General features: G+C 50.8%; 11 protein-coding genes across 11 annotated transcripts; 10 read left to right on the top strand and 1 right to left on the bottom strand.

Moving 5' to 3' along the window:
• The first annotated feature begins 201 nt into the window (after positions 1-201).
• Positions 202-1,268, top strand: BDP81DRAFT_430285 (uncharacterized protein). The gene has a single exon (XM_060590594.1). The coding sequence runs from the start codon at positions 328-330 to the stop codon at positions 1,249-1,251; it is 924 nt and encodes a 307-aa protein (XP_060444391.1). The 5' UTR covers positions 202-327; the 3' UTR covers positions 1,252-1,268.
• Positions 1,269-2,696: 1,428 nt separating this feature from the next.
• Positions 2,697-4,353, top strand: BDP81DRAFT_321876 (uncharacterized protein; the record flags this gene model as incomplete). The annotated part of the gene is made up of 2 exons (XM_060584657.1): positions 2,697-3,539; positions 3,604-4,353. The coding sequence occupies 2 exons, from the start codon at positions 2,697-2,699 to the stop codon at positions 4,351-4,353; spliced, it is 1,593 nt and encodes a 530-aa protein (XP_060444390.1).
• A 161-nt stretch (positions 4,354-4,514) lies between these two features.
• BDP81DRAFT_450635 (uncharacterized protein) lies at positions 4,515-5,219 on the bottom strand (the record flags this gene model as incomplete). The annotated part of the gene is made up of 3 exons (XM_060592552.1): positions 4,515-4,673; positions 4,721-4,990; positions 5,073-5,219. 3 exons carry the CDS (start codon positions 5,217-5,219, stop codon positions 4,515-4,517), a joined length of 576 nt encoding a protein of 191 aa, XP_060444389.1.
• Positions 5,220-6,958: 1,739 nt separating this feature from the next.
• On the top strand, positions 6,959-7,781 carry BDP81DRAFT_450634 (carbohydrate esterase family 3 protein; the record flags this gene model as incomplete). Its single annotated transcript, XM_060592551.1, has 3 exons — positions 6,959-7,031; positions 7,088-7,449; positions 7,521-7,781. 3 exons carry the CDS (start codon positions 6,959-6,961, stop codon positions 7,779-7,781), a joined length of 696 nt encoding a protein of 231 aa, XP_060444388.1.
• A 1,026-nt stretch (positions 7,782-8,807) lies between these two features.
• On the top strand, positions 8,808-10,488 carry BDP81DRAFT_461966 (major facilitator superfamily transporter; the record flags this gene model as incomplete). The annotated part of the gene is made up of 4 exons (XM_060593843.1): positions 8,808-9,264; positions 9,381-9,636; positions 9,688-10,405; positions 10,450-10,488. The coding sequence occupies 4 exons, from the start codon at positions 8,808-8,810 to the stop codon at positions 10,486-10,488; spliced, it is 1,470 nt and encodes a 489-aa protein (XP_060444387.1).
• A 3,529-nt stretch (positions 10,489-14,017) lies between these two features.
• Positions 14,018-14,728, top strand: BDP81DRAFT_450632 (uncharacterized protein; the record flags this gene model as incomplete). The annotated part of the gene is made up of 3 exons (XM_060592550.1): positions 14,018-14,063; positions 14,130-14,497; positions 14,567-14,728. The coding sequence occupies 3 exons, from the start codon at positions 14,018-14,020 to the stop codon at positions 14,726-14,728; spliced, it is 576 nt and encodes a 191-aa protein (XP_060444386.1).
• Positions 14,729-15,967: 1,239 nt separating this feature from the next.
• BDP81DRAFT_490875 (uncharacterized protein) lies at positions 15,968-17,310 on the top strand (the record flags this gene model as incomplete). Its single annotated transcript, XM_060595297.1, has 2 exons — positions 15,968-16,447; positions 16,574-17,310. The coding sequence occupies 2 exons, from the start codon at positions 15,968-15,970 to the stop codon at positions 17,240-17,242; spliced, it is 1,149 nt and encodes a 382-aa protein (XP_060444385.1). The 3' UTR covers positions 17,243-17,310.
• Positions 17,311-18,998: 1,688 nt separating this feature from the next.
• BDP81DRAFT_450630 (Sodium:neurotransmitter symporter family protein) lies at positions 18,999-21,147 on the top strand (the record flags this gene model as incomplete). The annotated part of the gene is made up of 3 exons (XM_060592549.1): positions 18,999-19,787; positions 19,845-20,633; positions 20,692-21,147. The coding sequence occupies 3 exons, from the start codon at positions 18,999-19,001 to the stop codon at positions 21,145-21,147; spliced, it is 2,034 nt and encodes a 677-aa protein (XP_060444384.1).
• A 415-nt stretch (positions 21,148-21,562) lies between these two features.
• On the top strand, positions 21,563-24,189 carry BDP81DRAFT_430277 (uncharacterized protein). Its single transcript, XM_060590593.1, has 4 exons — positions 21,563-22,157; positions 22,210-22,693; positions 22,744-23,501; positions 23,571-24,189. The coding sequence occupies exons 1-4, from the start codon at positions 21,701-21,703 to the stop codon at positions 23,714-23,716; spliced, it is 1,845 nt and encodes a 614-aa protein (XP_060444383.1). The 5' UTR covers positions 21,563-21,700; the 3' UTR covers positions 23,717-24,189.
• Positions 24,190-25,184: 995 nt separating this feature from the next.
• Positions 25,185-25,764, top strand: BDP81DRAFT_322426 (HHE domain-containing protein; the record flags this gene model as incomplete). Its single annotated transcript, XM_060584696.1, has 2 exons — positions 25,185-25,415; positions 25,480-25,764. The coding sequence occupies 2 exons, from the start codon at positions 25,185-25,187 to the stop codon at positions 25,762-25,764; spliced, it is 516 nt and encodes a 171-aa protein (XP_060444382.1).
• Positions 25,765-26,780: 1,016 nt separating this feature from the next.
• Positions 26,781-27,404, top strand: BDP81DRAFT_395324 (uncharacterized protein; the record flags this gene model as incomplete). The annotated part of the gene is made up of 1 exon (XM_060588053.1): positions 26,781-27,404. One exon carries the CDS (start codon positions 26,781-26,783, stop codon positions 27,402-27,404), a length of 624 nt encoding a protein of 207 aa, XP_060444381.1.
• Between the last annotated feature and the right edge of the window lie 254 nt (positions 27,405-27,658).

The raw sequence follows: 27,658 nt of genomic DNA, 5'->3' as shown, positions 1-27,658 counted from the left end.
AATCCAACCGACAAAGACTTGTTGTCTGGGGAGAGCGGCGAAGCTTCTCGTATTGCGATGGAGATTATCGTAAAGTACGCCACGATACAGGGGGCACATTGCCTGATAGATGTCTCGCAGGTTCACGTCGACGCTTGCGCATACGTTGGTGAAAGCAGTCTCCTCGTTCCTGAACGCCTGCTTTCCCTAGGTGGGAAGTTTGTCGTGCCGTCGACCTGCAACTCTCTCAATGTCGACCGACAAAGGTGGAGAGAACTAGGAGCCAAGTCCGATATTTCCCAGATATCTGACAAGATTGGAGAGACTTACCTCAAGCTGGGCGCCAAGATGAGCTTTACGTGCGCCCCTTACTTGCTCGAGACTAAGCCTGGAGCTGGAGAGCAAATAGGATGGTCCGAATCTAACGCTGTAGTGTTCGCAAACAGTGTGCTAGGAGCACACACGCAGAAATATCCTGACTACATGGATGTTTTCATTGCATTGACTGGCAGGGCACCGTATGGCGGATGTCATGTACCAGAGGGTAGGAAGCCAGAGATCATAGTTAAGGTCCCCCAATTTGACACATTTGATGTGTCGCTCTTTGCTCTTGTTGGCTACAGCATTGGACATGTAGTTGCCGCCAAGATTCCCTTCATCATTGGTATGAAGACAACACATCCTACCGCATCAGACCTGAAAGCCTTTGGGGCAGGCTTTGCAACAACTTCATCTGCTCCCATGTTTCACATCAGCAGCATCACGCCAGAGGCTGCGAGTTTCGAAAACACACTCGAGGGTTTGGAAATCGTCGAGGTGACAGCCTCTGATCTTCGACTGGGTTGGAGACAGCTCAACACAGCCACGGACTCCTCCGTCGATATCGTCTCTCTAGGAAGTCCGCACTTTTCCCTAGAAGAATTCTCTCAACTTGCCGAAGAGTGTCGCGGCAGAAAGAAAGCACCCGATGTCGAAGTGATGATCACCACCGGTCGCGGCACCTACAAAGAGGCCCTGGATCTCGGGTATTTGGACGTCATCGAGAGCTTCGGTGCCCGGTTGATAACGGATACGTGTTGGTGCATGATAGAAGAGCCGGTAGTTCCTCTGAAGGCAAGAAATACTATGACGAACTCAGCTAAATATGCTCACTACGGTCCTGGAATTGTCGGCAAGAAGTTTCACTTTGGAGACATTATCGCGTGTATCAATGCAGCGCGTAGAGGTCATAGACTAGAAGACGAGATCAGCCCCGGGTGGCTTTTCCGATGATTCATAGATGATAGGCAATAATAGGTACCTTGCACCCAAGAAGTCGAGCAGGATACATGTATCCGAAGTGACCAAAAGTTCAAAGGAAGGAGGAGACATACAGTATCATGTTGAGCACAAGCTTAAGCCGAGGTTGAACAACTGCAACATTAGCACTTCCCGTTGAAGAAGCGAATTAAATCAAAATCTTGTCCCCTGTTGAAAGGTTCTTTAGAGCGCCGATTGGGTTTGCCTTTGAATCCCCACGCACCGACTGCCAAGAGCGTCATACCCAGGTAGGGCACTCAGAAACAAATCATCGTAGTCTGCATGCATTTCAAAGACTGAGAAACCCAACGCTGCTCTGCCACCGCGCAACAAGGTCGGCGCGGACGCAACGAGGTCAATGGTTTTGATGTCAACGAATTATCGTACCATAAGATTGAAGGGATTCGGGATTTGATGTGTTGCGAGAACGACGGGGCTCGGAAATAACGTATTCGCTTGCGAGTTGGACGACTCCACCTGTGACATGTGATCCGACGCAGCACTATTCCTACAAGGAGAGTGAGGAATGATATTGATGCGGACTTCAATCATCTTCAATCAACTGTATCTATCTCACGTACCTACGGGACACAAAATCCTCGAGATACGAATGCCCGTTTTCCAGTCGAGGCAGACGCTCCTTTGGGGCTTACAATCACCATGTTCGCATCTGTCATTTCGCCCTCCTTGGCTTTTCAGGCACCCGAGTTTCAGCTCAACATTATCGATCTTGGCTGTGTTGTCAGATTGTGTGTATGGGTTCGATCGTCCAAAATTCTGCGCCTTGCCACACCCGCGACTGACAGCCGCCGTCTTTCTTCAGCTTTCGCCAATTCGAGCCCGATGAAGTCCTGAAGGATCTGCGAAGGACCAGAACCACGCGATGGCATGGATCTGTTTCCGGGAAGAAGGAATCAACACCAGAGTCCAGCCCCTTTGGCCCGCCGTTGCCAACTCGCGACCCCACGAACACCATCCAATGGCCCTCTCTTTTGATTATGGTAATCCCACAACCGAAGCTAGCGGCACCCAACGCGGAAGCCATTCGCGGGATCCCGATCCATCGGAAATGGGTCCCCCGTCAGCGCTTATCCCAACGTAGAAAATAGCTGCCTTGAAGGGCTCCATCGAGAGCAGGGATTCCAATCCTTCAGACCCCTTACTGCCGCTTGACGCCAGTCAACCGCAGTGAGTTCCTCGAGAAGAGCCAAAGTCCCGACGAGAATCCACAACCTCTGGCGCTCAACGTTGCGGCCTGTCAATATGGGGCTCCATACAATCACAGCGATGTGGTTTTCCTCTCCGGGTTTCTGGGTCTTGTCTCCAATGCTTTAAATCTTTCATCTTTCCACTCGTCTTACTGCAGGTGATGACTTTGGTCCCGTTTTGCTCCGCGATTGAGCTATGAGCGCGGCATTATGACGACTCCGAACAACAACGCGTCTCCGCCGGAGTATTACAGTGGTCTAGAGGTCGACAGCCGACCGGGCCGATCGCCAGGAGGATGGGGCGATCAAGACTTGAGCAAGTTCCGCGTCTCGGACCAGAATAACTTGCCTGAAGTCCACAATCAAGACGGCGATCTTCCACAAGCCGTGCACCCGTACGGCCATGATTACTCAATGCTTCAGGCCGTTCATCCGGTAGAGGGCGGTGTCTCCCCAGTCGAATATCAGAACGGTTCATACGATTCAAGCGGTTACTACGCTCCAAAAGAAGACAACCCGCCAGAAGTCGTAACAGCAGAGATCGACGAGAAGCAGCAGAAGAAGAGAGCAGGCACATTATGCGGCATGCGACGCAAGACATTCTGGATTGTTCTAGCCGTGGCGCTCATTATTGTTATTGGCGCTGCGGTAGGAGGAGGCGTCGGTGGCGCATTGTCGGCAAGCAACAGCTCACAACAATCGAGCAGCAGCTCGGGAGGATCAAGCGATAGCGGAAGTGGCAGCAGTGGTACCGGCTCGGGCAGCGGGAGCGGAAGCGGCGACAGCAGTGGTGATAGCAGCGGCGATTCCAACAACACGACGTCGACGAATGAGCTGGACATCTTGCCCACCACCAGCATCGGCGCGCTCAACTTCACAGACTACTATGGCTATGTGAATCACCTCGTTTTTTACCAGCTGCGGTCCAAGAACCTCATGATGTCGTCCTACAATTCTTCCACAAAAGTGTGGAGCTCAACAATTAGCAACAGGGAGAGCACGATCAAGGAGGGCACTCCCATCTCCAACAGCTTATTCTGGCATAGCGATAAGGTAAGCTGCTGTCACTTCATCGGCTAGACAAATGTTCGCGACCAATGCTAATACCATTTATCAGGTCCGCGATGTCCGTATCTACTACCTCAACGATGCGAACCAGGTCGCAGGCATAATCAACGCGAACCCCGTTTACGGCTCGACTTGGGATAAATCCGGCGTCTCAAACACCTTTACCGCAAATGCGAAGTCAAACCTGCTGTCCAACGGCATTTACACACCTGACTCATACCTATCGAACCTTGTTTTATACCAGGACACCGGGAATACCATCCGCGTTCTTCGCCGAACAGGCAATGGAGCGACCGATTGGGCCGCCGTGGGGATTTCGACCGACTTTGGAAAGCCTGCAGAGGGCACCGGGATGTCTTTGATTCCCATCTATACCAACGCGACCACGAAGAGAATGGCCATGTTTTATACCTCTGAGACGGGCTCACTCATTTACCTCACCCTCGTCAACGAAAACGACTGGACCAACAGCACCTTACCAACGACGCTCGAAACAAACGCCACTATCGCGGCCTTTTCCAGCGGGTACGAAAGCAACAACAACCTAGTCATGCACGTACTAGCATCACAGACAGACAAAGCGCCTGTGTTAACAACTTACGCCGAAGGGGAATGGACAAACGTTGGTGAAGTTTCCACCATGTCCGGCGAGGATAGGCCTTTCAAAATTGCTGCCAATTCAGCTGGGAGAGTCTATGGTCTCGTCCAGCGAAACGCTACCAAGGTTGAGATTGTCGAGTGGGAGTGGATTGGTGGTACAACATATAATAAGATTGGTGTGATAGATACCGTCTCATGATCTGAGGGGAGGTCCTACTTGGGTGAATACAAGGTAATCTGGCTCTCGCGGTTCCTCGAGAGCGACGATGATAAATACAAGAAACAGAATAAAAACAAGATCAAAACATACTGCCTCCCCCCCCTCTAACGGCCCTCAATCGCTCAACTTTATACATGCATTCAAAGCCACTGAGACTCGGTTTTGATGTCGATGCCCAAATCCCAGCTGGTGATGAGACTCTTGAAGTCGAAGCCCGAAAGATCTGGTTCAGTCTTGATCATCACAGGACAGGAGTCATTCTGTTGTTGCAGTGGCAGCTTCTCAACGTCAGTCTTGTCCTATCCCGAATCGACCCGTCGATGTGGATCTTTCACAGCAAACATACCATCCCCAAGTCTCTCTGCTGAGCAAAGTGCGAGCCGCAATCATCCTGCAAAAAGCCCGGGCTTCGACCCATGCTGTCTTCCCTTGCCCAACTAGGGCAATCCCTCACGGCCGGGGTCGTGGCGGCGGGAAGCGGGTCAGCCCGTGAAGCACGGGCTGCCTCGCGAGCCTTGGACCGGGCAGCGGCGGCGGCAACCCGTGCTCTGTGCTCGGCCTTAACCTTGGCGACGAATTGTGGTATCGGGTGGGGGCATCGGTCCTCATAAACGTGCTGATGAATGACAACTTTGTCAGTCCAGTGTTTATGAAGTTTGTCTTGAAGAGAGATGAGGGAAACAAGTTCGTAGACTCACGCGGTGCATGCTGCCTATCTTGGTGAACCCTTTGAAGCAGCCAGGGCAGATGGCTTCAATCATCTTGGGAACACGGGGCATGGTGAAGCGGGTGATTGGCATCTGGGCGGTGTTCCTAGACGCCAGCTGGTTGTACTCGCTGAACATGGTGACAGGAGATTAGATGACACGATAAAGAACAGGGCAGAAGTTCGTCAAGTGGTTAATGATTGACGATTGACCGCGAACATAACCTGGGGTTACCCTCCCTTTTGTCTTGCTCACCGTGGCTGTGAGGATGGCGTCTGGTCAAGGACCTGTTCACTGAACAGCGGCGATGGCTGCTCAAAGAGCTTCCAACTGGGTCCATAAGTATTCGACAGGGGTCGATGAAGTTGGGACGAGAATGTCGCAGCAGTTGAGTGATTAACAAGGACGACCTGCCATACTAGGATGGCGCGGCAAGCGCGCTATCCATCGTCTAAGTAAAGCGCTTATTGCTTCTTCTTGTGGGCTCATGGTGTGAGTCTCTCAGTCTGGCACTCGGGGGCCAGGTTCATCTCTTTGTTGGTAGTGGACTATTACAGTCAACGTTTCAACCAACAGTGATGTAGGTCTCCGTCCCCGGGGCCGAGTCTGGAGGCATGGGCCAATGGAGGGTATGGTCTTGGAGCTTTCGTCAATGTGCGGATTTCCTGTCACCAATATGGAGGAGAATGAAAGAAACGAAGTCTTACCTTGTCATGCCTGGAGCTCCGTCGATCGGCGATCCCCTATCGTCATGGACTGAAGTTTGAACAGTGAAGGTGATGTTTGGGGCCTTTGGGCTAGAATGAGCCACACCAGGCAAGGTCAATTTGATAGCATTCTCCACTGCCAGGCAAATCCATCATTTCATCGGCGGTAGTGAACAGAACAGTCTCTTTGTGTCCAAGCTCCCAGGCGGTTACTCGGTCAATCGGCAGGTATCCAACAGACATGGGTCATCCGTAGCGAAACGGCGAAGTGCCTTCGCCAGGGAACCGCCCACTTTCCTCTTAATAACGACATCTCGAAAGCTGGAGCAAGACACAAGAGCTAGTCACTTTGCCTCGTTTCAGACCAGAGTACAAGATGAAAGGCCTTGTTCACCATGCAAGGCTGACTATGGCGAGGATCGTCGACTTTTAGCCCCGCGTCCTCGCACTCCAGCCCGGGACTAGCGGAGCCCAGACCGAGAGACGTTCATGTTGGTTGCACAGCAGTCTGGGTCCATTATAAACCTCAGTGACAATCCGCGCCACGGTGACCACATATTCTTTGTTCTGTATGCATCTTGCTGCACGACTGTGGCATTTTCTATGTATCCACACCGCCAAGCTCAAAGGCTTTGAGAGCCGCGAAGTTTCGGTAAAGCTGGTCCATTCAGAAAATCAAAGACTGACCCCTCCATTCAGACATCATTTGGATAATCCAGCCGCCACTTTGCCAAAACTTTCGGCTATTCAGAAGGTCACATTGCTCCAATACGAACTCCTGGCTGATGTCGCAACGTGGTTTTTTTGAGTAAGAAAATCGATTTAGCCATCGGCGCCCTGCCGAGAAATTTGGGATTTGGCCGGTTCTGTTCACATAATCAATCTAAAGTATCAATATGATTCCCGGCATTCCATCACGACTTCACTCCGTCTCGGGTGGACGGATGACTCTCTCCACGAGCACCAAATATGCCAATGGTCGACGCTCTGTATTTTGAGGGGCAAAATCAAAGATAGTATCACTGATACCGTCAAGTATTACTTAAAAGGTTCTCGTTGTCGCATTGTATCATTGATTGAGAGTATCTGTGCTATTTTCTTGCATTCTCCTTCGTTCCTTCCAAAGTGAATTACTGCGAAGCAAGTTGAGTGATCCCCAAAGCCGGAAGCATGCAGCTGTCCAAAATCTTTCTTGCCTTCGGCTTATCCACTGCCATTTTTGCGCAGTCCAAAATCAAGATCAGTCAGTCCAAGCCCTCAAATGTCAAAGTTGACAGGAACTTGCTAATAATTGCCAAGTGCCTCTGGGCGATTCTATCACGGAGATAACGTGCTGGAGAGCCCTGGTCTGGGACCAGATTGTGAAAGAGAACCTTGCCGACAAGGTGCAGTTTGTAGGCTCCATGACTAACAACCCCCAAAACTGCCGAGCGCAGTCGGGCTCTTTTGATCTCCATCATGAGGGCCACTCGGGTTGGCTCTCAATCAACATCGCCAACCAGTACCTCCAGGGGTGGCTGGCAAACACTAAGCCTGATATTGTGCAGTTCATGCTTGGCACCAACGATGTGGCGCAAGGGCGAACGACCAACGATATTGTCGCTTCGTACACAAAGATGACAGGGTTGATGAGAGCGTCCAACCAGCGGATGAAGATTCTGGTTTGAACTCCTGCAACTTCTTCCAAAACGTCGATGCGGCTATTGACACTAATCTACAATGTACCTTGCAGATTGATCGCTTGATCCCGCTGTCCTTCAATGGTGGAGGAGTTGACACCCTCAACCAGCGCATCCCGGGATGGGCCATAGAACAGAACTCGACCGACTCTCCAATCATAGTTGCAGACTGTTCGAGTTCTGCTGGGTTCACTACCTCAATGTTGCGAGATGGTGTACACCCCAATGAGCAGGGAGACCAGGTCATAGCCCGACAGGTTGGCCCGTTGCTGATCAAATACGTCAAGGATCTCATTGCCGAACGCGGACTATGAGAATATCAGGCGATGAGACTGACTGAGTCACTTCGGGTTCGAGACAACACCTGCAGAGATCTATGTTGAGTTACGGTCCTTTCTATGTAGGGAAGTTTGCAGTTGAAAGATCATAACAAGCACTTGCTTCAGATAGGTGAAGCTGTCACCGGCCAGAAAAGACTTCGCATCGACAGTTGATATCGAATGAACATCTATGAAAGGCGCCCCCATGAAGACCCCCCACGTAATACTAGCCCGCACCAGAGTCGCCCACAGACACATCGGCAAGGTGTCCAATTGGAGAGGAATATCATTCGTATAACGATCCGAAGTTCTAAAAGTCAACGAAGGTTTTGTTCACTTTGCCCCTGGGTTAGCCTTGGAAGGCCGCCATGATGACTGAGCGCCGAGAGCCAAGACCGAAATTCGAGTGAGCTTGCGAATTGAGGTCGGTCGTGTAAAGAGACAGCATCAGGTCTAGCTATTGTTATTGAATCAACGAATGCAGATGGAATATCCCGAGGAAAAGAGTGCTCATCGTTCTGATAAACAAGAACAAATTGCCCATCTGCAAAAGTGAAGGACGGGCTTTTTGCTCATCCCATCGGGCATTTCACAATCTCCCTGAGCCAGAGGACGCGGGAACTTAGTTTCATTCTCGCGTTTGGCATTTAAACTCAAGCACGGACGAACTTGAGGGACTTCCGGCTACCAGAGTCTAACAATTTTTCGACTCCGACTCCGAGACGTCTGACATCTGCCTCCCGCTCACCAGCACCAGTCTGTGCTCGGCATGATCCCTCCGCTGCAGATAGCCTTCCGTAGATAATGAACTCACGGACGGACAAGGCAAGATATGCGCAAAGTCTGTCGGCCGAAACGGGGGGTTTCTTTGCCGAATGAGAATAATGAATGGTTTTTAAAGTGTTCGCTTGGTCAAATCCCATCGGTATTGTTCTCCCAGGCCTCGAGGAATTGCTCCTTCTACATCTTCCTGCTGCATAAATCCCCTCCGCAAGTTACTTGCGGATCATCGGCACGACAATGTCAGACCCTCTTGAGCTGGAGCAAGATCGCCCGAAACGAAACTCTAGAGTGATCGAGAAGTTCAACGATGAGATCAAGGTCGCGGATGTGGGTGTGGTCGAGCAGCCAGTCATCTCGAGGACCGATTCGGTCCAGAGCGGGTCATACGGATCCTCTGCTGGGGCCAAGACCTTTGACAAGAAGCTGTTGTACAAACTGGATATGCGTCTCATGATCGCCATGTTTTTTCTTAACTTCCTGTCATTGATGGGCCGGACAAACATTGGAGCCGCCCTGATCCGTCAACTTCCACAGGACCTCCATCTCGACGCGATGAAGGTGTTCATCGTCCTTACAATGCCAGCAGCGCCGCTGATCCTCTTTGAGGTGCCAAGTAACCTGCTGATGCGCTTTCTGAACCGCAAGTTCAACTTCCCATACTTGTGGTACATGTGCATCCTTGATGTATTACTGGGTGAGTCTATGTCTTTCATCCAGTCGGGTGGGAATGGAAAGCAGCATCTACTTAGGAAGCCACGGCTGACTGACGTGGTTGGCACATTTGGTTGCGCATGCTGATGAAAAGTATAGGTATCATCACAATAGCCCAAGGCTTCGTCAAGACCTTCGATCAGATGATTGCCACGCGATTCTTCGTTGGTGTCTTTGATGCAGGTCTCATCCCTGGCTGCGTATTTCTCTGTTCACTATACTACCCTCCGAGACATCTCCAATGGAGACTGGGCCTAATCACCGTCGCCAATATCTGCTCAAGCATCGCCGGGAACTTTCTCGCATACGCTATCGCCAACATTCAGACTACTGAGAACTTCAAAGGATGGAGATGGTATGAGTTTAGCCATTGGGTGACGTTACGAAACAGTTCTGACATTTACAGGATCTTTATCATCGAAGGCATATTCACGGTGGCAGCATCCCTCGCCTGCCTTCCTGCCAATGTTGGACCTCCTGAGAAGGCCAAGTTCCTGACAGAAGAAGAAAAACAAATTATCAAGAACTCGGTTGAAATTCGCAACACAGAGATTGGCATTGTCGCCGAGTGGAAAATGTTCTTCACAAACCCCTTGAACTACTGCTGGGCTGCCCTCTACTGCTTTACGACGACAACCGCTTACTCAGTCTCCATCTTCTCCCCATCCTTCGTCAAATCATTCCATCCGGAGCTCAGCGCTGCAGATGTACAGGCGCAAATTGTCCCTATCTTCGTGGTCGCTGCCGTGGCATGTTTGACAACTGCATACGCCGCCGACCGCCTCAACCACCGCGCAGCCTTCGGACTTGGCGGCTTTATTTTCACAATCATTGGCTACGCTATCTTGAGGCAGGACGAACACGAAAGCACAAATGTCACCATGATGGCGCTGTACTTCATCGCCTTCGGCACATTCATCACCCTTCCTATGATATGGATTTTGACCATGCAAAACTTGCAGACTCCTTTCCAGCGAGCCATCGGAAGCGGCTTTGTAGTCGGAGTTGGCAGCACATCAAGCTACATCTCAGCTTGGATCTTCAAGACAAGTGACGGCCCGTATTACAAGAATGGAATGACAATCAGCATGATCTTAGTTATCATCGCATTCGCCATTCTTTCTGTTACTTGGCTATACATAGAGATGCATAATAGAAGGCTTGACAGGGGGGAGAGACTGCATCCGTCTGCGACAGCTGGGACTAAGAGGCTTACTGGGCGAAGCTTTCGGTACAAGGCTTAGCTCATCGGCGCTACATCACAATGATGAGGTTTCCCAGGCTTTCACGATTTGACCTCAAAGCCCGAAGCTATTGAGCCTGTTTAATACTCAAAATGTACATCTTTTTTCACAAGTCTATTCATGACACTTCCCGCTATTTCGACCCCTGACAATTATCCCATTCTTGCGTGCGGGGACCCGTGATGACCGCCTCGGCGTTACCTGCCACCACCTGATGCAACTAGATAACCTCATTTTCGTACGATCGATACGAGACCATTGCGAATCAGACATAGCCAACAACGTATAGTTTCTTCGCAGGCCTCAAAGTGGTGCGACATCCGGGTTACTGTCTTCTTCTGAAAAACCGCACTCAAAAGCCCACATAACCCCGAAGCGGGAGCCCGGTGATAATAACAACGGCATGATATAGTTCATGTTTCCGTTTCCTCGTCTCATTGTACTACAGGTAATCGAACGAAGTTCAAATTGCTGAGTTTCCGGCTTCTGAATACCTAAGAAAGACATGGCAGTCACATCCACACTTTATACGCCATTGGTGGAAACCCATTTCTACTTCGGGGTTCACTTGCTATGCACTGCAATTCGAAGGGGAGACAACGACATCGGTTCCAACACAATGCTTTCCGGAGAGTTACAAAAACATCTGGAGACCATTCGCCGCCCAAGATTTCAATAGGAGCCCCTTGAGCTATGTCAAATGAAATACCCCAGGCTGAAATTTAGCGTTGGCAAAGCGTGCTGACAAATATTGAACTAAGGTGATGTCCCAAGTTTGGCTTACCCAGGCACTGCATGCATCAGCGGCTGGACAACTGCGTGCTCCACGGATGTTACGGAGACGAGTGGAAACACGTATGCACAGACTTGGTGCTGTCCCTCTAGCTGGGACTGCCTTAGGGCTTCGAATGGCGGCATCCCTCACCGGGAATGCACAAGCCTCCTGAATACTCCAACTGAGGTCTGGATCAACAACATTGTCACTACAAGAGAAAGTGAGAGCACCATCGAAACATCTTGGACAAAAGTTTTCCTTTCAAGCCTCTCCAGCGGGGGCCCAATCATTGTCAACCATCCTGTGTTTCCACTCTGCGGCAAAATTCCGTCTCGTCAAGTTGAAGGCGCTGGCAGAACAGAACTATCTGCAGGAGCAATCGCTGGTATTGTTTTTGGAGTTCTGGTATTGCTCCTGGCTCTCTTCGGTTGTAGTTGGTTCATGTGTCTTAAGAAGAGAAAGCAAAAAAGGGGAGCCCAGCTATTGCAGGGAGAGACTGCCCTTGGGAGGGGAGCTCCATCTCAAGGAGGGGAAAACTATGACTCAAAAATGGAGCTTCCAGATCATGGCCGAGAGGCTCAAGAAATGTATACGATAAGGCCATCTCCAGTAGAGCTCTCGTCGCAGAGTAGAGCTGCCGAGATCGAGGCAGATAGTCGCCCTGTTGAATTGGTATCCTAGTCATTGTCACCGGCCCGACGGGCAACGAGGGAGAAATGAAGCAAAAGAAAAAGCTGGGTAGCGCTCCAATGAACAGTTTGTTACCAACGTTACCTTGCTTTGATGGCCGTCGTAGACTTATCACGAAGAAAGTCGGACATATTTGACTCAGTATGTGCACTGTGCTATCTTGTTGGTTGGCCCTACAAGGTTGGAGCGGCTTTGCTGTAATATCACCATAGTTGGTATGCGTCGCTGCAAACCTGTACTTTAGATGAAGAGCAAGGACAAAATCTCAATGTCATCACGTCTATGGGATGTATGGAGTTGAACAAACGCATGGTCAAGGTCTTGTGAAACCATTAAAAGCTGGTCGACGAAGAGGCCCTTTGTCCAAAGTTGAGCAAACATCACTGCTCTTCACGCATTGAGGTATCAACACTGACGCCGGGAAAGGCAGCTTCTGTGGCGTATTGCTGAGCTTTACCACATGAAAGGCAGCATTTGAGCCGACATGCCCAGTGACGACGATCCGAGCGACGAGCCAGTCTGACTGAGTTATTTAATATATGACGAAAGGCAAAGCAGAGATACAAAACACAAAGTAGATATCAAAGAAAGAGAGCTGGCGAAAAGAAAGAAGCTATTCAACATCAGAAAAAAGGAAGTGAAGCTATTACCACGCCGTTATCGAGAGTACGCTTGTTACCACTTGCAGTACTTCAGTCCAGCTTTCAGCCATCACATTGGAGCCCTGTGCAGGTTCCCTAATGTGGTGTATTGAATGTTTCAGCCGAAAGTCGCATTCAACCTTCAACCTTGCTTCACAAGGTTGGAGTCAGCACGTCGTGAATGTCTGTCAGAAAAGGATGTCGATGCCCGAAGTTCGAGATAATTATAGCAGCGGAACGGTCTGGTGTAACATGGCGTTTGTCTCGACTGTCGGATTGGAAGTCCAATTCGACCGCGAGTAAGGGCAGAGCATGGGCCACCTCGAGGGAGTACAATTAGACCTCGACTACCCACCCAACCTCCGGTTGGAATCTCCCTTCTACTCCTTACGCAGAATCAATCAATACAGAGATATTGATACTTCGTCACCCCCAGGACCCTACGGTTCGAACCAAATTCCCTGTGAAAGGAATACCAACACGACTAAGGTAGGTGAACTTCAAGCCACCGTGCTTCTCAATATGACTGACAGCGTTTGCTAGCATCGGCAAATGAACAAACAAAATAGTCTGCTTGCCTCTTACGACATTCCGCAGCTTCATTAATGAAGTAGTAACACCTGAGAGGTTGAGATACTGGAGCGCCTTCATAGCTTATGTTATATTGGTTGGTTGAGTTAGCCGCGCGGGCTGGCACCATTTGCATGACCTTGACATTTCGGATCCTTCTGGTGAGTGCAACTTTCCATTCTCTCTCTATCTCTAACCTGCTATCTTGGGCAACTTGGCGCAAAGAAGCCTCGCTATAGCTGTAGATAGGGCCTTTGAGAGCAATCCTTGAGACATCATGAATCCCTAGGTAGTTACGTGTAGGGGAGCCCAAAAGGATCAGATTCAAAATCTTCTTATGCTTGACAACAAGACTATGATTGATAATGCGAAAATTCTTATATGAATGCCAGTTATGAGATCAATTCTCAGTGCTGTACAGTCTGCTGATTGTTCCGTGGTTTGCTGAACTTCTCTTGGCGTCAGAATACGAGACCATCTCGCCTTGCTGATCAACCGACTAGCTCTACTCATTCGAGGAGCCTGGTCTCGATGAGAGATTGGATCCATGCGGTATGTTGGAGCTAATAGGCAATCATGCATGGGTGGATGTGATTGCGTCCTTCAAAGGGGTCAATCGATAATCGACACGAGTTTTAACAGCCAAGACTTGATCCCCAGCTTCAATGGTTTTTGAGAGCTATAAGTATGAGGAATTCTTCCTGTCACACGAGACCTTTTGATATCATCACAAGAGTTCAAGCCACCAAATTTGACCAGCCTAGGTCGATCAACTCCATACTGTATCCAAACCAAGTCAGCACAACAACGTTCAACATGCGCGCCAGCCTTCTTTACTTGGTTTCATTGGCCACCTATTGCTGTAAGCTTGAACCAAACTCAGTCTTTTGGAGCAACATCTAAGTGATTTAGGCTGTCCTTCCCGGAGATATTCCAAAGGGCTACGGGCTGTTCATCCCCGAATGGGAGTTTCAGACTCTAGAAGGAGAGAACATCACCATCAAGGGAACAGTTCAAGAGGTCTATGCTGCTCTCGGTAGTCTCAATCTCCAGATAGCCCAAATGAATGGATTCGATCTTGGAGCCACCTCGGATGATGCCCGTAGTGGCGTGGAGAAGCGTGCCACATTTCCCAGGGTTGATTGCCAGACCTTGGAGGAAGGCCAGACCGATGCATATAATGAGACTATAGATTATCTCAGAGGTGTGAAAGGAAAGCCAAGGAATTCTGCTGGCCCGAGAGAATGTGGCCGTGTTAGCTGCTCTTGGCAAAGCGCGACTTTTTGGTGCAATGACGTGAGTTCTACATCAAACATCTGACTCTCTTCTGTGTGATGAAGGTAGCAGCTTGCTGACGAACTTTAGGATACGAAACCAAAGGAGCTTAGTTCATTTGGTGAAATTGCTGACGGTGTAGCAGCGATCTACAAAGATTGCACTGACACTGAACTATTCTTTTGGTTTTCTTCTGGTGGAGCTTACACCAGTGATGATTGGAGTGTCCGGTATCAGTGGGCCCAATGCTAAGGTGGTCAACCAGACAATGAAGAGTCCATGGTTTTCATGCATTGCAAGAAGGCCGGTAAACACACGAATCCGTCCATCTTTTACTCAGTTTCCCGACCTTATGGACGTTAGCTGGGGGAGGGGGGTCGGTGACACGGTCGGAGAACATCTCGATGGGCAGGAGTCGTCAACTCTCACATTTCCTATTTGACCTATCACTTGAGGCCTGCCTGCGATCGCAAACTTACACTCTTTACTTTAAGTAACTTAAGGTAGTCTACACGGAACCCTATTAGAACTACCACATCATAGTGGGCATACTCTAAGTCTACAACACTGAACACAAAGCGAAATCTCGTGATGCTAGCACACCGTGAAGCACGCGGATTGCGCATGTACCGAGATAGTTGTACTTCGCTGTTGGAGGAGCCAAAGTCGTCAGCGTCCATTTCCCCTACTTTGGAGTTCCAAGTCAGATATTTTCGTCGAGAACAATAACACTCCTCACTTGACATCTGTATGGTCGAGAACCTTTATAGCTAGACTAGTAGACTCGGCCTCTACGTCTCCAATTAATTCAGCAAATACGCGTCAATAATCGGACTGCTCTGCCTCTTCATCATAATCGCAACTCCCCCGCAGGGACGAACAAGGCATCGGAGGAATGGCGCCGTGAAAGGAAGGTTACGATAGTGCAATCTCTTACTGCATGAACATGGCTTGCCTCCTGCCTTCGGCCGAATGCCTCGGCTGTTGACCCCTTTTAACTCAATGCTACCATTTACAAAAGAAAGATGAACTGGTTCTGCGCTACTACTACGCAACGGAATTCCATGATTTGGTTAGCTCTGCTGATCCCCTTATTCATGTGCCCGGTAAACGTACGGCTAGAGGCCCGACTGGCTCCGCCCCGCGAACGTGGGGCTCATCCGAGCCTCGCAGGCTACTCCGTCTCACCTTCACGATATGGCTTCAATAAATATCTTGTTCGATTCGAGCCACAATTCTTGCCCTAGCTCATCTGTACTCGAAAGCTCTGATTGATAATCAGCTCAAGAATAGCGCAGCGCGTCGTACGCAGGCAACAGGCCATGGGAAAGGAAGAGGGGCTAAAGATACATCCAAGCGTCATCTACGAGTACACCGGCTTGTTGCGGTGCTTTCTATATAATGTTCTCTCGGGCGCCGTAGGATCTTCCTTGGCTAGGAGTTTAGCATCTATCCAACACTCCTCCCTTGTTTACAGCTGGAAAATTCACCATGAATGTCCATTCTCTTACTCTCGCCACATTGGCATCGACAGCACCGCTCGTTTCAGCACTTGCACCTGGTCTTGAAATCGCCTTGACCTTAGAACGCGCAACTCAAGGCATCAGTATCTCAACCGATGGACGCAAGTTCTTGACGCAGAGGTATTCCACGACGGATGCACCTCAAGCTGTGGAGCTTCTCAGCAACGGCACGACTATTCTCTACCCTGACGCGACGTGGAACTCCTGGACCTCGAACTCCACCTTGGATCCCAAGAAGGCGTTTGTCAGCATCTACGGTACTCGCATCGGCCCTGATGGACGATTCTGGATTGTCGACGGCGGTACCACCGATAGTGATCGTAACCTTGTCAACGGATCTAGCAAGCTCGTTGGCGTCAACCTCGAGACCAACCTTGTCGACAAGGCATACTACCTCGACAACCTTACGGAAACCGGTAGCGTCATCGACGATGTCCGATTCAATGGTGTCGCAGCGCCACACGTGGCGCTGCCGGTTACTGCCGTACGATACCGCTTTCCACAAGCCGATTACCCGTCTTGTACGGTATATAGATATGACCCTCATACGGATCTTCCACTTAGAGGAATCAAGCCACTTTCTACTATACATGTCTTCTACTTGCTACCTCGTTTTGTGATAAATGGTAACTACGCCTACCTCAGCGACACAATCGGCGCATTGGTGGTGATGGATCTTACTACTGGGGAAGGTCAGCGTGTTCTCGTGGGCCACAGCTCGGCTCTGGCGTGGTTCCCCATGGCCTACAACGGTAGTCTCGTCCCGGGTTACCAGGGTGGAACTAGCACCCTCTCCGTCGGCCTTGACCAAATCGAGGTGTCCCCAGATGAGGTCTACCTGTACTATCAGCCCTGCAACGGTGGCATGTACCGCGTCAAGACCGAATACGTCAATGGGGCCTTGACGAACAGCACTCTTGCCGCCAGCCTGGGAGACTACGTCGAGCCTTTCGCGCTTACCCCTTCTACTGGAGGCACCACTATTGACGGAGATGGAAACATCTATGTTAGCGACACCAATCTTCCCGCTATCCGGAAGGTCCAGCCGGATGGGTTTTCGTCCATTCTTGTTCAAGACGATGCGCTGGTCTGGACTGATCTGATGTGGGTCGATGCGAACAAGACCCTTTGGCTTCCCGGCTCGCAGATGCGGCCCGGAGCGAACGGGCTGATGGCCGATGGACCTCACAACATCTTGACCTTCCCCATCGAAGCTGGTCCGTCTTTGATTGACCATGCCTAAAGGGGACTTTGTATCACTATCCAACTCTTGCGATCCTTGTATATATCTAGACAGATCTTGCATATGTAAATAACTTGAAGTTTTCAAGAAGACTCCTTGTCTTCCATACCACCTCAGCCGAAAAGTAACTGCTCTCATGATATACAGTGTTCTTTTCAGATGAAAGCTTTCATAATTGCCTCTAAGACGATGGCAGTACTCTCAGGTCTGAAAATTCTCACAAAGTGAACTGCTCTGCATTTTGAGCTTGCAAAACTATATCTTGGCCACCCGGATAAAGACAACTTCGCAATCCGACCGTCACGAAGTGAACTGCTGTTCTTGGTTCGTACAAGCAGAAAATTTTGACCTGCTTGGCGGATGCGAAGTCGGAGAGATTCCGAGCAGCAACGTTGAAATCGGTGGTCCACTCAAGTTGGAGGGTCCCGTCATCCCACGTGGTCCAACACCTGAGGACATCAAATTCATCCGCAATTGTGAGTCCGCGAACTTCAGCATGGGTGGGACATTCGTGGCGGGGTTTGTGAAGAAGTGCATTGAAGCTAAGACCGCTGCACTGCAGCAATGCCTGCTTGACAGTTTGACACAAGCGTGAATAACTCTAAAGCCACTTCAAGCGGAGGATGCCAGGATGGATCATGGCCAGGATCAACACTGGTCACTGGCTTGTGCAGCGCAGTCCCTCAAACTTATATCGATGTAGCCATCTCTGGCCAGAATCATTGATGGCTCACTTTGAACTCCCGGTCACAAGTAAGTGACGTCGCCGAGCTGGGCTCACTCCGAGTGGTCTCTGGACAGTAGTGACAGCCAAACGGCAGCTTTCAATGACTACTTTAAGTACCTTAGAATATGAGTGAGTGAGTGAGACATCATTCTCCGCATTACGGCTTCTTCAAGCCTCTCATTTGCCCCTAGATTCGGTCGTCTATCATCCCACGTAAAGGTCTCGCGACACGGTCAGCCGTACCACAAACCAACAGCATATTTTCCCTTGCCAATCTGTATGTCAGACCGGGACGCCGCATAGTGGGGGCGCTTGTGTCATCCCGCTCCGGTGATTCGACGGAACGACGCCCTTGTCTCCGTCCTCGGTCTTGGCCGGACGGATACCGGTGCCTCTCGCGCCCCCTAGGGCCTTGTCGCCAAGTCCGCCGAGCCTTGGGAGACCGGGATGAAGTCGCGTCTCCGCCCCCAGCTCCCACCCGCGATGCCACGACAAACGGCTGATGGAGGATTCGCTAAATCTCTTGTCCTATGTCATCCCAAGACCTTTTGGCCATTATCCACTTACCACGGCGCGCAGCGCGTGTGAGTGGTGTCTCGTGAACTCCACGAGGCGTGGACACAAAAGCAAGATTGCGTGCTTGTTCGGAACGCCTCTTGCGGCCGGCGCAAAAAGTGAAAAGTTCTGCAGTCCAGCCGGGTCTCGCCCAATATTTCTCGAACTCAATAAGAAGAAGAGCATCGACGATAGTCTGGTACGTACCAACGCAGCGAGAAAGCTTTCTTCCTCTCTCCTGCTTTCCACTTGCTCGCGTCTTCTCCACCTTAGAAAACCCGAGGCGACCTCTCGTCTCTCAAGGTTTCATCACCCAGAGCCATTCGCACCTCATACTTTGTTTGAGGCTCACATGTGGAAGGCCCAATCTGCAACCTCGATAATACCACACTCTCGCCGAACGATCTCCGGCTCCTGTCGTCGGACCGGACCGGACCTGGGCCAGTTTCGGGCCGCAAGCATCGACACGTGGTGATGGACGTGCTCAAGAAAATCGGGGGCTGGTTTGCTCCTCCGCCGAACAAAGCGGAAGACGGTCGTGATGCATGGCCTTCAAGGGCCTCCTTTCTTCTAGCCTCGATGGGTGGCTGTGCCGGAATGGGCAACCTCCTACGGTACCCATCTCAGGTGTACAACAACCACGGTCTGCAGTGGTACATCCCATACCTGATGGCGGTGTTCATTGTGGCCATCCCGGTTCTCGTACTTGAGATTGCGATTGGACAGGCCTATCGCGGCGGTAGTGTTGTGGCATACGCAAATGTCAATCAGAGACTGAAAGGATTGGGACTGTCGTTGATCTACGTTGGATTCGTTGTCACGCCCTATTTCGTCGTCAACTTGGCGTGGATTATGAGTTACTTCCGCCACTCATTCACAAGTCCGCTACCATGGACCAACGAGCCCGACTACTTCTTCAACCGAAAGGTTGTTGCTAACGTTGACCCGATTGAGGGTAATTTGACAGCAGATGGTACCAGCGTTTTGAACTACACCGAGTACCCCGGTACCGCCCTGTTGGGAGAGACGACCGGATGGGCAGCTTTCACCTTTTTTCTCATGTACATCTCCATTTTCCGCGGTGTTGGACTTACTGGTCGCGTCGTATATTTCACGATGGGCTTGCCTATCGTCGTCACTATCGTCTTGATTGGCAGGTCCGTGTCTCTCGAGAACGCTGGCGAAGGTGTGAAGCTTTACTTCGCGACATGGAGAGGTGATCAACTAGCACGAGGCCAGGTCTGGCAAACAGCTTGTGGCCAGGTATGATCTCCCTCCCATATTTGCTAGGAACTTAGCGACTGACTTGAATATCTGAAGGTCTTCTTCAGTACTGGAGTGGGTTTCGGCTACTTCACGTCCTACGCCTCTTACAACCGCCAGTACTCAAACGCAGTCATGGATTCCATCTTGATTGTCTGCAGCAACGTACTATTCGAAAACATCGCTGCATTTGCTGTCTTCGGCGTCGTCGGGTACCTCGGCATGCGTCCCGACCCAGAGAACCCCATTGGAGGCTTCAGCGTCGGCTTCCTCACCTTACCTCAAGCAGTGGCTGAAATGCCTGGTGCCAACTTCTGGGCTGTAGCACTGTTTTTCACACTCATGGTTCTTGGGTACAGTTCAGCATTCGCCATGTTGGACGCCATCGTCACACTGGTCATGGACACGGGCATCAAAGCCAGCCGACCTATAGTGGTCACGTCTCTCACCATCATGTCTTTCCTTATGTGTCTTCCATACTGCACAGAGTTCGGCTACTACCTCCTGACTGGCATTGACCGGTGGACAAACGATGTCGCATTGGTTTTCGTCGTCTTCGCCGAATGCATTTCTTCAACGAGCGTTTACCGTTGCAGGGATGTCATTGGGCAAGTCGGCAAGCCAGCTTTCGTCATCTACAACACATGCTACATCCTAGCCATGGTTGTAGGAGTGGCTATCGCCCATGCTGTACACCCCGGTGCTGGAGCTGGCGTTGGATTTGGTATTTTCATCGGTGGAAGTATCGCCTCAGTTGTCGTCGGCAAGAACCCTGACTCTCTGCCGCCACGGTTCTGGGGCAAGAATGCTTTCATCAGCAAGTTCTGGTATTTGGCCTTCTACTCTGTAAGTCCTTACTCACGCTTCCTGATGGAATGGAATTCAGTCTAACAATGCCGTCCAGGGAAACCAACTTCGCAGAGACCTCAACGTGGTCATAGGAAGCGGAAAGAACTGGAATATTCCGACTTTCTGGCCTGTGTTACTACGCTACATCTCGGGACCAATCTTGGCCATCGTCTACGGCTTCTCTTACCCGTCATTCTACAAACTACGATACGATCCCTTGCATATCCTCGGCTTTGCTGTAGGCCACGTCGCCCTAGTCTTGATCTTGGCCGGCTTCATAGTGCCGCGCTGGTTCAACGTCTTCATCCCAGCGCATCGTCGAAACGAAGGAAAGATGGCCTATGCACCAAATGTTACCATCGGTGCAGACGAGGCTCAAGCTATCGCGGCTGGGACTATGGAGCAAGGAAACTCGCAGACTCACTCGCATTCGGAAGAAGGCGTTGGTCGAAAGGAGTCGCCTACCAACGAAGGCCTCATTACAGGAGATGAAAAGAAAACTGCCTTATGAGGCAGCCATAGTACGTAATTTGACAAGGCATACACTTTGGAGTAGCAGCCGCCATGTTCCCCGGAGAATCACATAGATCACGTAAAATTGCAACCAGTGTAGTATTTAGAATAATAGCATCTCATCAATGTGTTGTTATTGGCAAACAGGTAAATTTACTATATTGTGCAATTCCTGACAGGCCCATGGGCAACGCCAGCTGGTTGCAAGCTTGTATTGATCCAAGCACAGTACATACATCATGTATCACGTTTAACCAGACCACCTCGAAGTCTGGCCTGATTGACTAAGAAATCATGTAAACAACAGTCGATTGGCGCTCGGGGCACATTAAAACATCTGAAAAGCCGGACAAGCCGAGGTTTGTCGCATTTCATGCGGAGGTGACACGGCTGGACGGTGCGGGGAGGACGGCTAAAGGACTCCAGCTGGAACCTTGAGAGTCTCATAATTAATACTAGTATCATCTCCAACTGAAGTAACTGTGTGATCTATGAATTGAATTCTCTTTGAACCCCGATCTCCCTTGTTTGCAATTCAAACAAACTCCATTATGCCTCTCAGGACTAACCTTCCAGGCCATCTCACATCTCGCGCCAATGAAACAGCGCGCATAGCGTCGGCGTCCGGATCTGCAGCGGATAGACGCCATGGGCTTGCTGAACTCGCTCGAGATGAAGACATCCAGTACATTGTCGGCGACTGGATGTCAGAGTACAACATGACATCAAGGGGCGTCGCGAAAGCGACTGACCCAACAAACTCATCCGAGTTTGAACTGTCGTTCCTCGAGGCGATCGAGCCTGCGCTGCAATACCTAGATGCCAAGCGGATCAAGCTTGCTGTCAATGCCGGCGCAAGCGACACGAAGAAGTTACACGACGTCCTGGTTCACATGATTAGCGAAAAGGGCTTGAAGCTCAAAGTTGCGTGGATTGAGGGCGATGAGGTGATTGATGTAGTTCGAAAAGGGCTTACGTCCGGAGAAGGATTTAAGAATCTGACTACAGGTAACAAAGCTACCAATGCCGTGGCTTGCTAGATCAGTGCTGACCCGTCCAGGTGAAAATATCAAGGACTGGCCCTATGAGCCCATCTATGCTCAGGCGTATTTGGGCTGCTGGGGTATTGCTGAAGCCTTCAAGCAAGGCGCTCACATCGTCTTGTGCGGTCGTGTCGCTGATGCTTCGCCAACAATTGCCTGCGCAGCATACCACCATGGTTGGAAGCGCGATGACTACTCGCAGCTAGCACACGCGCTCGTTGCAGGTCACTTCATCGAATGCACCACGTATGTGACGGGCGGAAACTTCTCTGGGTTCAAAGATTTGCCTGGTACATCTGTCGAAATTGGATTTCCAATTGCCAAAGTTGAGGCAACTGGAGAGTTTACCGTCTACAAGCAAGCTAGAACGGGAGGCATGGTCACCTTGGAGACGTGCAAAGCTCAGCTCCTGTATGAGATACAGGGCCCCTACTACTACAACTCAGATGTTGTGGCCATCCTAGACAACATCAAGATGACGCAAGTGGGAGAGAATCAAGTGTATGCCCACATCTCGTTACTGGTGAGAACTCCTACTGACATTGAAGCAGACGAGTCTTTAACGTCGGCAGTATGAAGCCTCCTCCGACTACAAAGGTTGGTATTACAGCCAAAGGCGGATATCAAGCCGAAGCACATTACTTCCTATGCGGCCTCGACATCAAAGAGAAGGCGGCGCTATTTGAGCGTCAGCTTCGCCATGTTCTTGACGAAAAGTCATTCTCGTGTCTCAATTTTAGCACGAATGGCTCTTGTCCAGAGAACCCCACAACCCAGGATGCAGCAACAGTCGACCTTCGCATCTTTGCACAAGCGCGCGAACAAGCAACGTTATCGCCATTGAAGTTCCTGAAACCAATTGTAGATAACATCATGCAAAGTTACCCAGGTGCAACATTCCACCTAGACACGCGACAGGCAATCCCAAAGGAGTATCATGAGTACTGGGTTAGTATTTTACCCCAGAGCGCAGCAAAGCATGTGTGCCATTTGCCGTGGAAAAGTCAAAAGGTCGACATTGAACCCCCGCAAGATACGGTGGACTTTTTGTACGACCAGCCAACGTACGAGACCAAGAGTCCGATCAATGTCACAACATTGGGGCCAACGACAAGGGCACCGCTTGGGTATGTCGTACATGCGCGGTCGGGTGACAAGGGATCCGACAGCAACGTTGGGTTCTTTGTGCGGAATGCCGACGAGTGGGATTGGCTGCGGTCGGTCTTGACGGTCGGCAAGGTTCGTGATTTGCTAGGAGAAGATGACAAAGGAAAGCCGGTTTTCCGATTTGAGCTTCCACATCTCCATGGTGAGTCCTTCTGTCCTGTCTTGTGTGGCAATTGGTCGCTGGTGTTGTGTTGGACTGACATGGCGATAGCTGTGCATTTCCTCTTGAAGGATCACCTCGACCGCGGGGTGTCTGCTAGCTCTTCTTACGATTTCCTGAGCAAGAACTTGGCAGAGTATCTAAGATGCAAGCAGATCGACATCCCGGAAAGGTTCTTGGCTCGCGGTAGGATTTGAGGGTAGACATTGATGTACCCTTGAGAGGCAAATACGCCGGAAGAGATACTCTTGGGTACTTTGATAATCCACGAATGGTTACACCGAGGATCTGCGGCGTCAGCGGTGGTATCGCGGGCCAATTTTTGACCGAAGTATGACAAGCCTCAGATGATGTGGCTGGGTGACGAGTTGGTACACCACAGGAGAGAAAGTTGTCGTAAAGCGAATCATGTAAGGAGAGAAAACAGCTCAGGAATGGCTTACCCCGCGAAAAAAGCCTAACAAGATAGATGGCTTTGGTTGACGCGTACCCTCTTCGCCGTTTGAATGCCGGGGTCGTGCTAGCTTGCAAAAGGTGCCTCTTGTCTCAGACATTTCCCCAGTAAACTGAAGCCCAGTCACTTTGATCAAACGGGACTTTGGATGTCCCTTCACAGAGTCGGGATAACTCGCGCAGGGATATAGCTAAAGTCGCGTTCCTCGCATGATGGTTGGTTTAGATAAGGAAGGCTGGCGGCGCGTCCATCACTGTCTTCCCTGTTGCGACAAAGCCGACGTATGCCCAATGGCCACAACAATTGTCAGAAATACCGGTTTTACCTTGATCCGTTTGCTCATCCATTCTTAGTCCATTTCCTCTTTTCCTATTGACATGAACCTAGAGCTTAGGTTGAAAGCCCACGTGGCACAATCTGACGGCGGACGCGGCGCGCGAGGATCCTAAATTTTAGCATTCGGAACCGGCTTGGGGTGACGCGATGATGATAGAGTGGCGGACCAGAAAAACAGGGCTGAGGCCCAAGGAACACTCTCAAGATTGCCAAACAAATCACAGTCCGAGGATTCACTACCGGATGGGTGGTCCACCATGCCGGAATAGGCAGTTCTGAATGCTGGTCAGCCATCCTTGGGGGCGGAATCCTCAACCCAACCCAACCGCCAGACCACTCACTCCATGAATCCACGTCTCCCGGAGCGGCTGCTCCACTTCGCGCCGGGAGCTCGGGGGCTCGCTTTATGCGTCCCACTGATCCCCTTTGCTTCTCGGGATGCTGCAGTCTGCAAGCCTCAATGCTAAGCCACCAAGGTGCTTTGACAGGACCCCTCTCTTGCTGTGCCTGGAGTGACAGCTTATCGGAGACCGCTTGGCAAGCTTCAGACATGGCGGTGTCTGTTAGGTATCACATTGGGATCAGCCCTGGTGAGGTGCCACGGCCGCGAGTCTCCGAAACGTCATAATGTGGGTTTGCTTACTTACTTACTTAGGCATGGAACTGTCCGCTCGCCAGTCACCCTTACGATCCTATTCAAAACCATGTCTATCAAAGCTCGCGAGGAAACAACCGCACCTATCTCCGATCGCAGTCCACCAGCACATGAAATTGAACAACCACCCCATATTCTTTCGACAAGTTTCCTTTCATGCTTCGAAGTAATCAGCTACAATTCTCTTCATCTTTAACCTCCAGACCGACCAAAAACCAACATGACGAAGCTCAGCGACGCGATCAAGGATGACCATCGGAAAATCGAGCAGGCCTATCGATATATCCTCACATCAACCACATTAGAAGATAAAATCCGATGGAGGAACGAGCTCAGTCTCGAGCTCGCACGACATTGCATCAGCGAGGAAAAGGTCCTTCTTCCCATCCTCACAGAGCGGTTGTTTGATGGCGAGTCCCGTAGCGCCAGGAATCACACGGACCGCGAATGCGTAAGTCTTCAATCCAGTTCACATCCACGCAGAGGTCGAACAACATACTGACCAGCTATCTTAGTTGAAGGAAAAGATTTGCCGTCTCCAAGCGATTCCAGTCGACCACGACAGCTTCGAAACCGAGTTGAAGGCACTCTGGGTCGACATGCAAGCCCACGTTCGCGATACCGATACCCAGGACGTGGCCCGGCTGGAAGAGTGCCTTACCATGACCGAATCTGAGGAACTAGCGAGGCAGTTCCGGCTCACGATGTCCATGGCGCCGACGCGGAGTAACCCCTCGCCTGACCGTGGACCCCCTTCTCAGCAGATCACGGACTTCCTTGCCACCAAAACTGGGCCTTGAATGCGGATGACCTGAAATTGTGGAGTTGATGAGGAGGGAATTCTGGGGAAGCATGGATGAGACGTCTGATGATATACGACTTTATGACGAAGGAAGACCTTAGTGTTTACGGTAGATATGAAGCATTACGGTTCTCCCAGTTTGAAAGTCGCACTCAATATAACGGCTTGCATTCTCATACTCTGAGTACATGCTCTCTCTATCACAAAAACACACAATGAGATGAGCCTGAACCCGACCGGCCCGGGGCCGAATATCTCCGGGTGGGGCCGAGCAGTGTCCACCACGGCGAGTTTGCCCCGACATTTTGCTGTCACTTTCACGTCATAAACCCAAGACTTGCAGCAAAATATTCCAAGGTCCCAACCATTCCTCTTTTCCCTTACAACTCGCAGCCTATCTTCGTTACCTTGTTGAACAAGTATTTCTGCTTGCGTACTAGTCATAGTGGGTTGTACGGCACCAGCAACCGCAAATTTGTGCTCACCGGAATCAACTCCGTCAAAAACACCAAATCCACCAAAACATAACGGGTGCCGCAACCTGTTTGATCCATGGTTTATCAGGATCAGATTCTGGCAAAGCGCACCTAAGCTGAAGTCTCCGTTGCGCCTGTAACCCCAAGTAAGCCGAAAACCTGCTTCAGCTCAACGTCGCCGGCAGTAAACACAGGCAAGTTCATCACATCGGGGAGGATTCGCTCCACTTTATCACCACACCATTACACCTTCTAGCAGGCTGATTGGTAGTGTCGTGCATCCAGCCAAGAACCTTACATCAGAGTCCCTTCATATGTAGTATTGAGGAGCAAGTTCCCCATTCCCCGCAAGATTTCCGGTGACCGGCAAAATGAACGGGCACGTAGTGCCCTTGGCCTGTTGAGTTGCTGGATTGCGACACGTTATTTAAGCTCGCTCCCTGACGAGAACCCCTTGAACACCTATGGAGCTTTCATTCACAAACCCTTGAAGCCTGCGGTATCACATTTTCCTCATTGAGTACCTTGGGCATTAAGAATGTCGTACAACAAATACGATCTCCGGGATGAATACCCAACACGCCGCCGGCACCAGTCACCAACGTACTCCGACCTAAGCGTGGGAACTCCAGAGTACAGCCCAACAAGAGACGCCGGCGCCGTTCGCGTCGCACATAAACACTACGAATCTCCCGACCGCAGAGGCCGCGTCGAAGTGTACGAAGAAGACCGATACAGACCCAGGAATCGAGACTACTACTACGAAGAAAGGCGCCCGCGGTCGCGACCAAGATCAGAGGTCTACGACTCCGACCGCAGCCACCACAGCCACAGACATGGACATGGACACCATCGCCACCATAGCCACACACACAGCAGAAGCAAGCGGAGGCATTCCACCTCCGGGCCCAATTGGGGCCAGGCCGCCGTTGCAGCTGCTAGTGCCGGTATCATCGAGGCTGGACTGGCGCGGCATGATAGGGACCGGACTGCGAGAGTCATGACGGCGGCGGCGGGAGCCGGGGCGATTGATGCCGTCGCTGGAAAGCATGGAGAGAAGCCACACAGGACTTGGGAGAATGTTGTTGGAAGCACAGTGGGCGGCTTGGTTGTTGATCGTATGGCTCATGGATCGGGACGTCGGCATGAAGTTCACCGCTAGGGATCCCGAGATAGCGTTTATGTCGGACTGTGATAAATTTCCACTGGCAACAATTTGTATAACATTATGTAAATGCAAGTTGCAGCACTTGTTCAAGCATTCTTAGACCGTATCAAGTTGAGGGTTCTTTCTGCGACAGATGTTCTTCATCCCGCCTTCGGATCGTGTCCCGAATTCCCAGCTCACAATCTTGATACTCCGCAACTAGCCAGCATGCTATCCATGTCGGGAAGACCAACAAGAGGCCCTCCCAT

This window comes from Colletotrichum phormii (genome assembly GCF_030913505.1).
Source record: "Colletotrichum phormii strain CBS 102054 chromosome Unknown BDP81scaffold_12, whole genome shotgun sequence".
In the NCBI taxonomy this organism is placed as follows: Eukaryota; Fungi; Ascomycota; class Sordariomycetes; order Glomerellales; family Glomerellaceae; genus Colletotrichum; species Colletotrichum phormii.
This window is presented reverse-complemented; position numbering and strand designations above follow the sequence as displayed.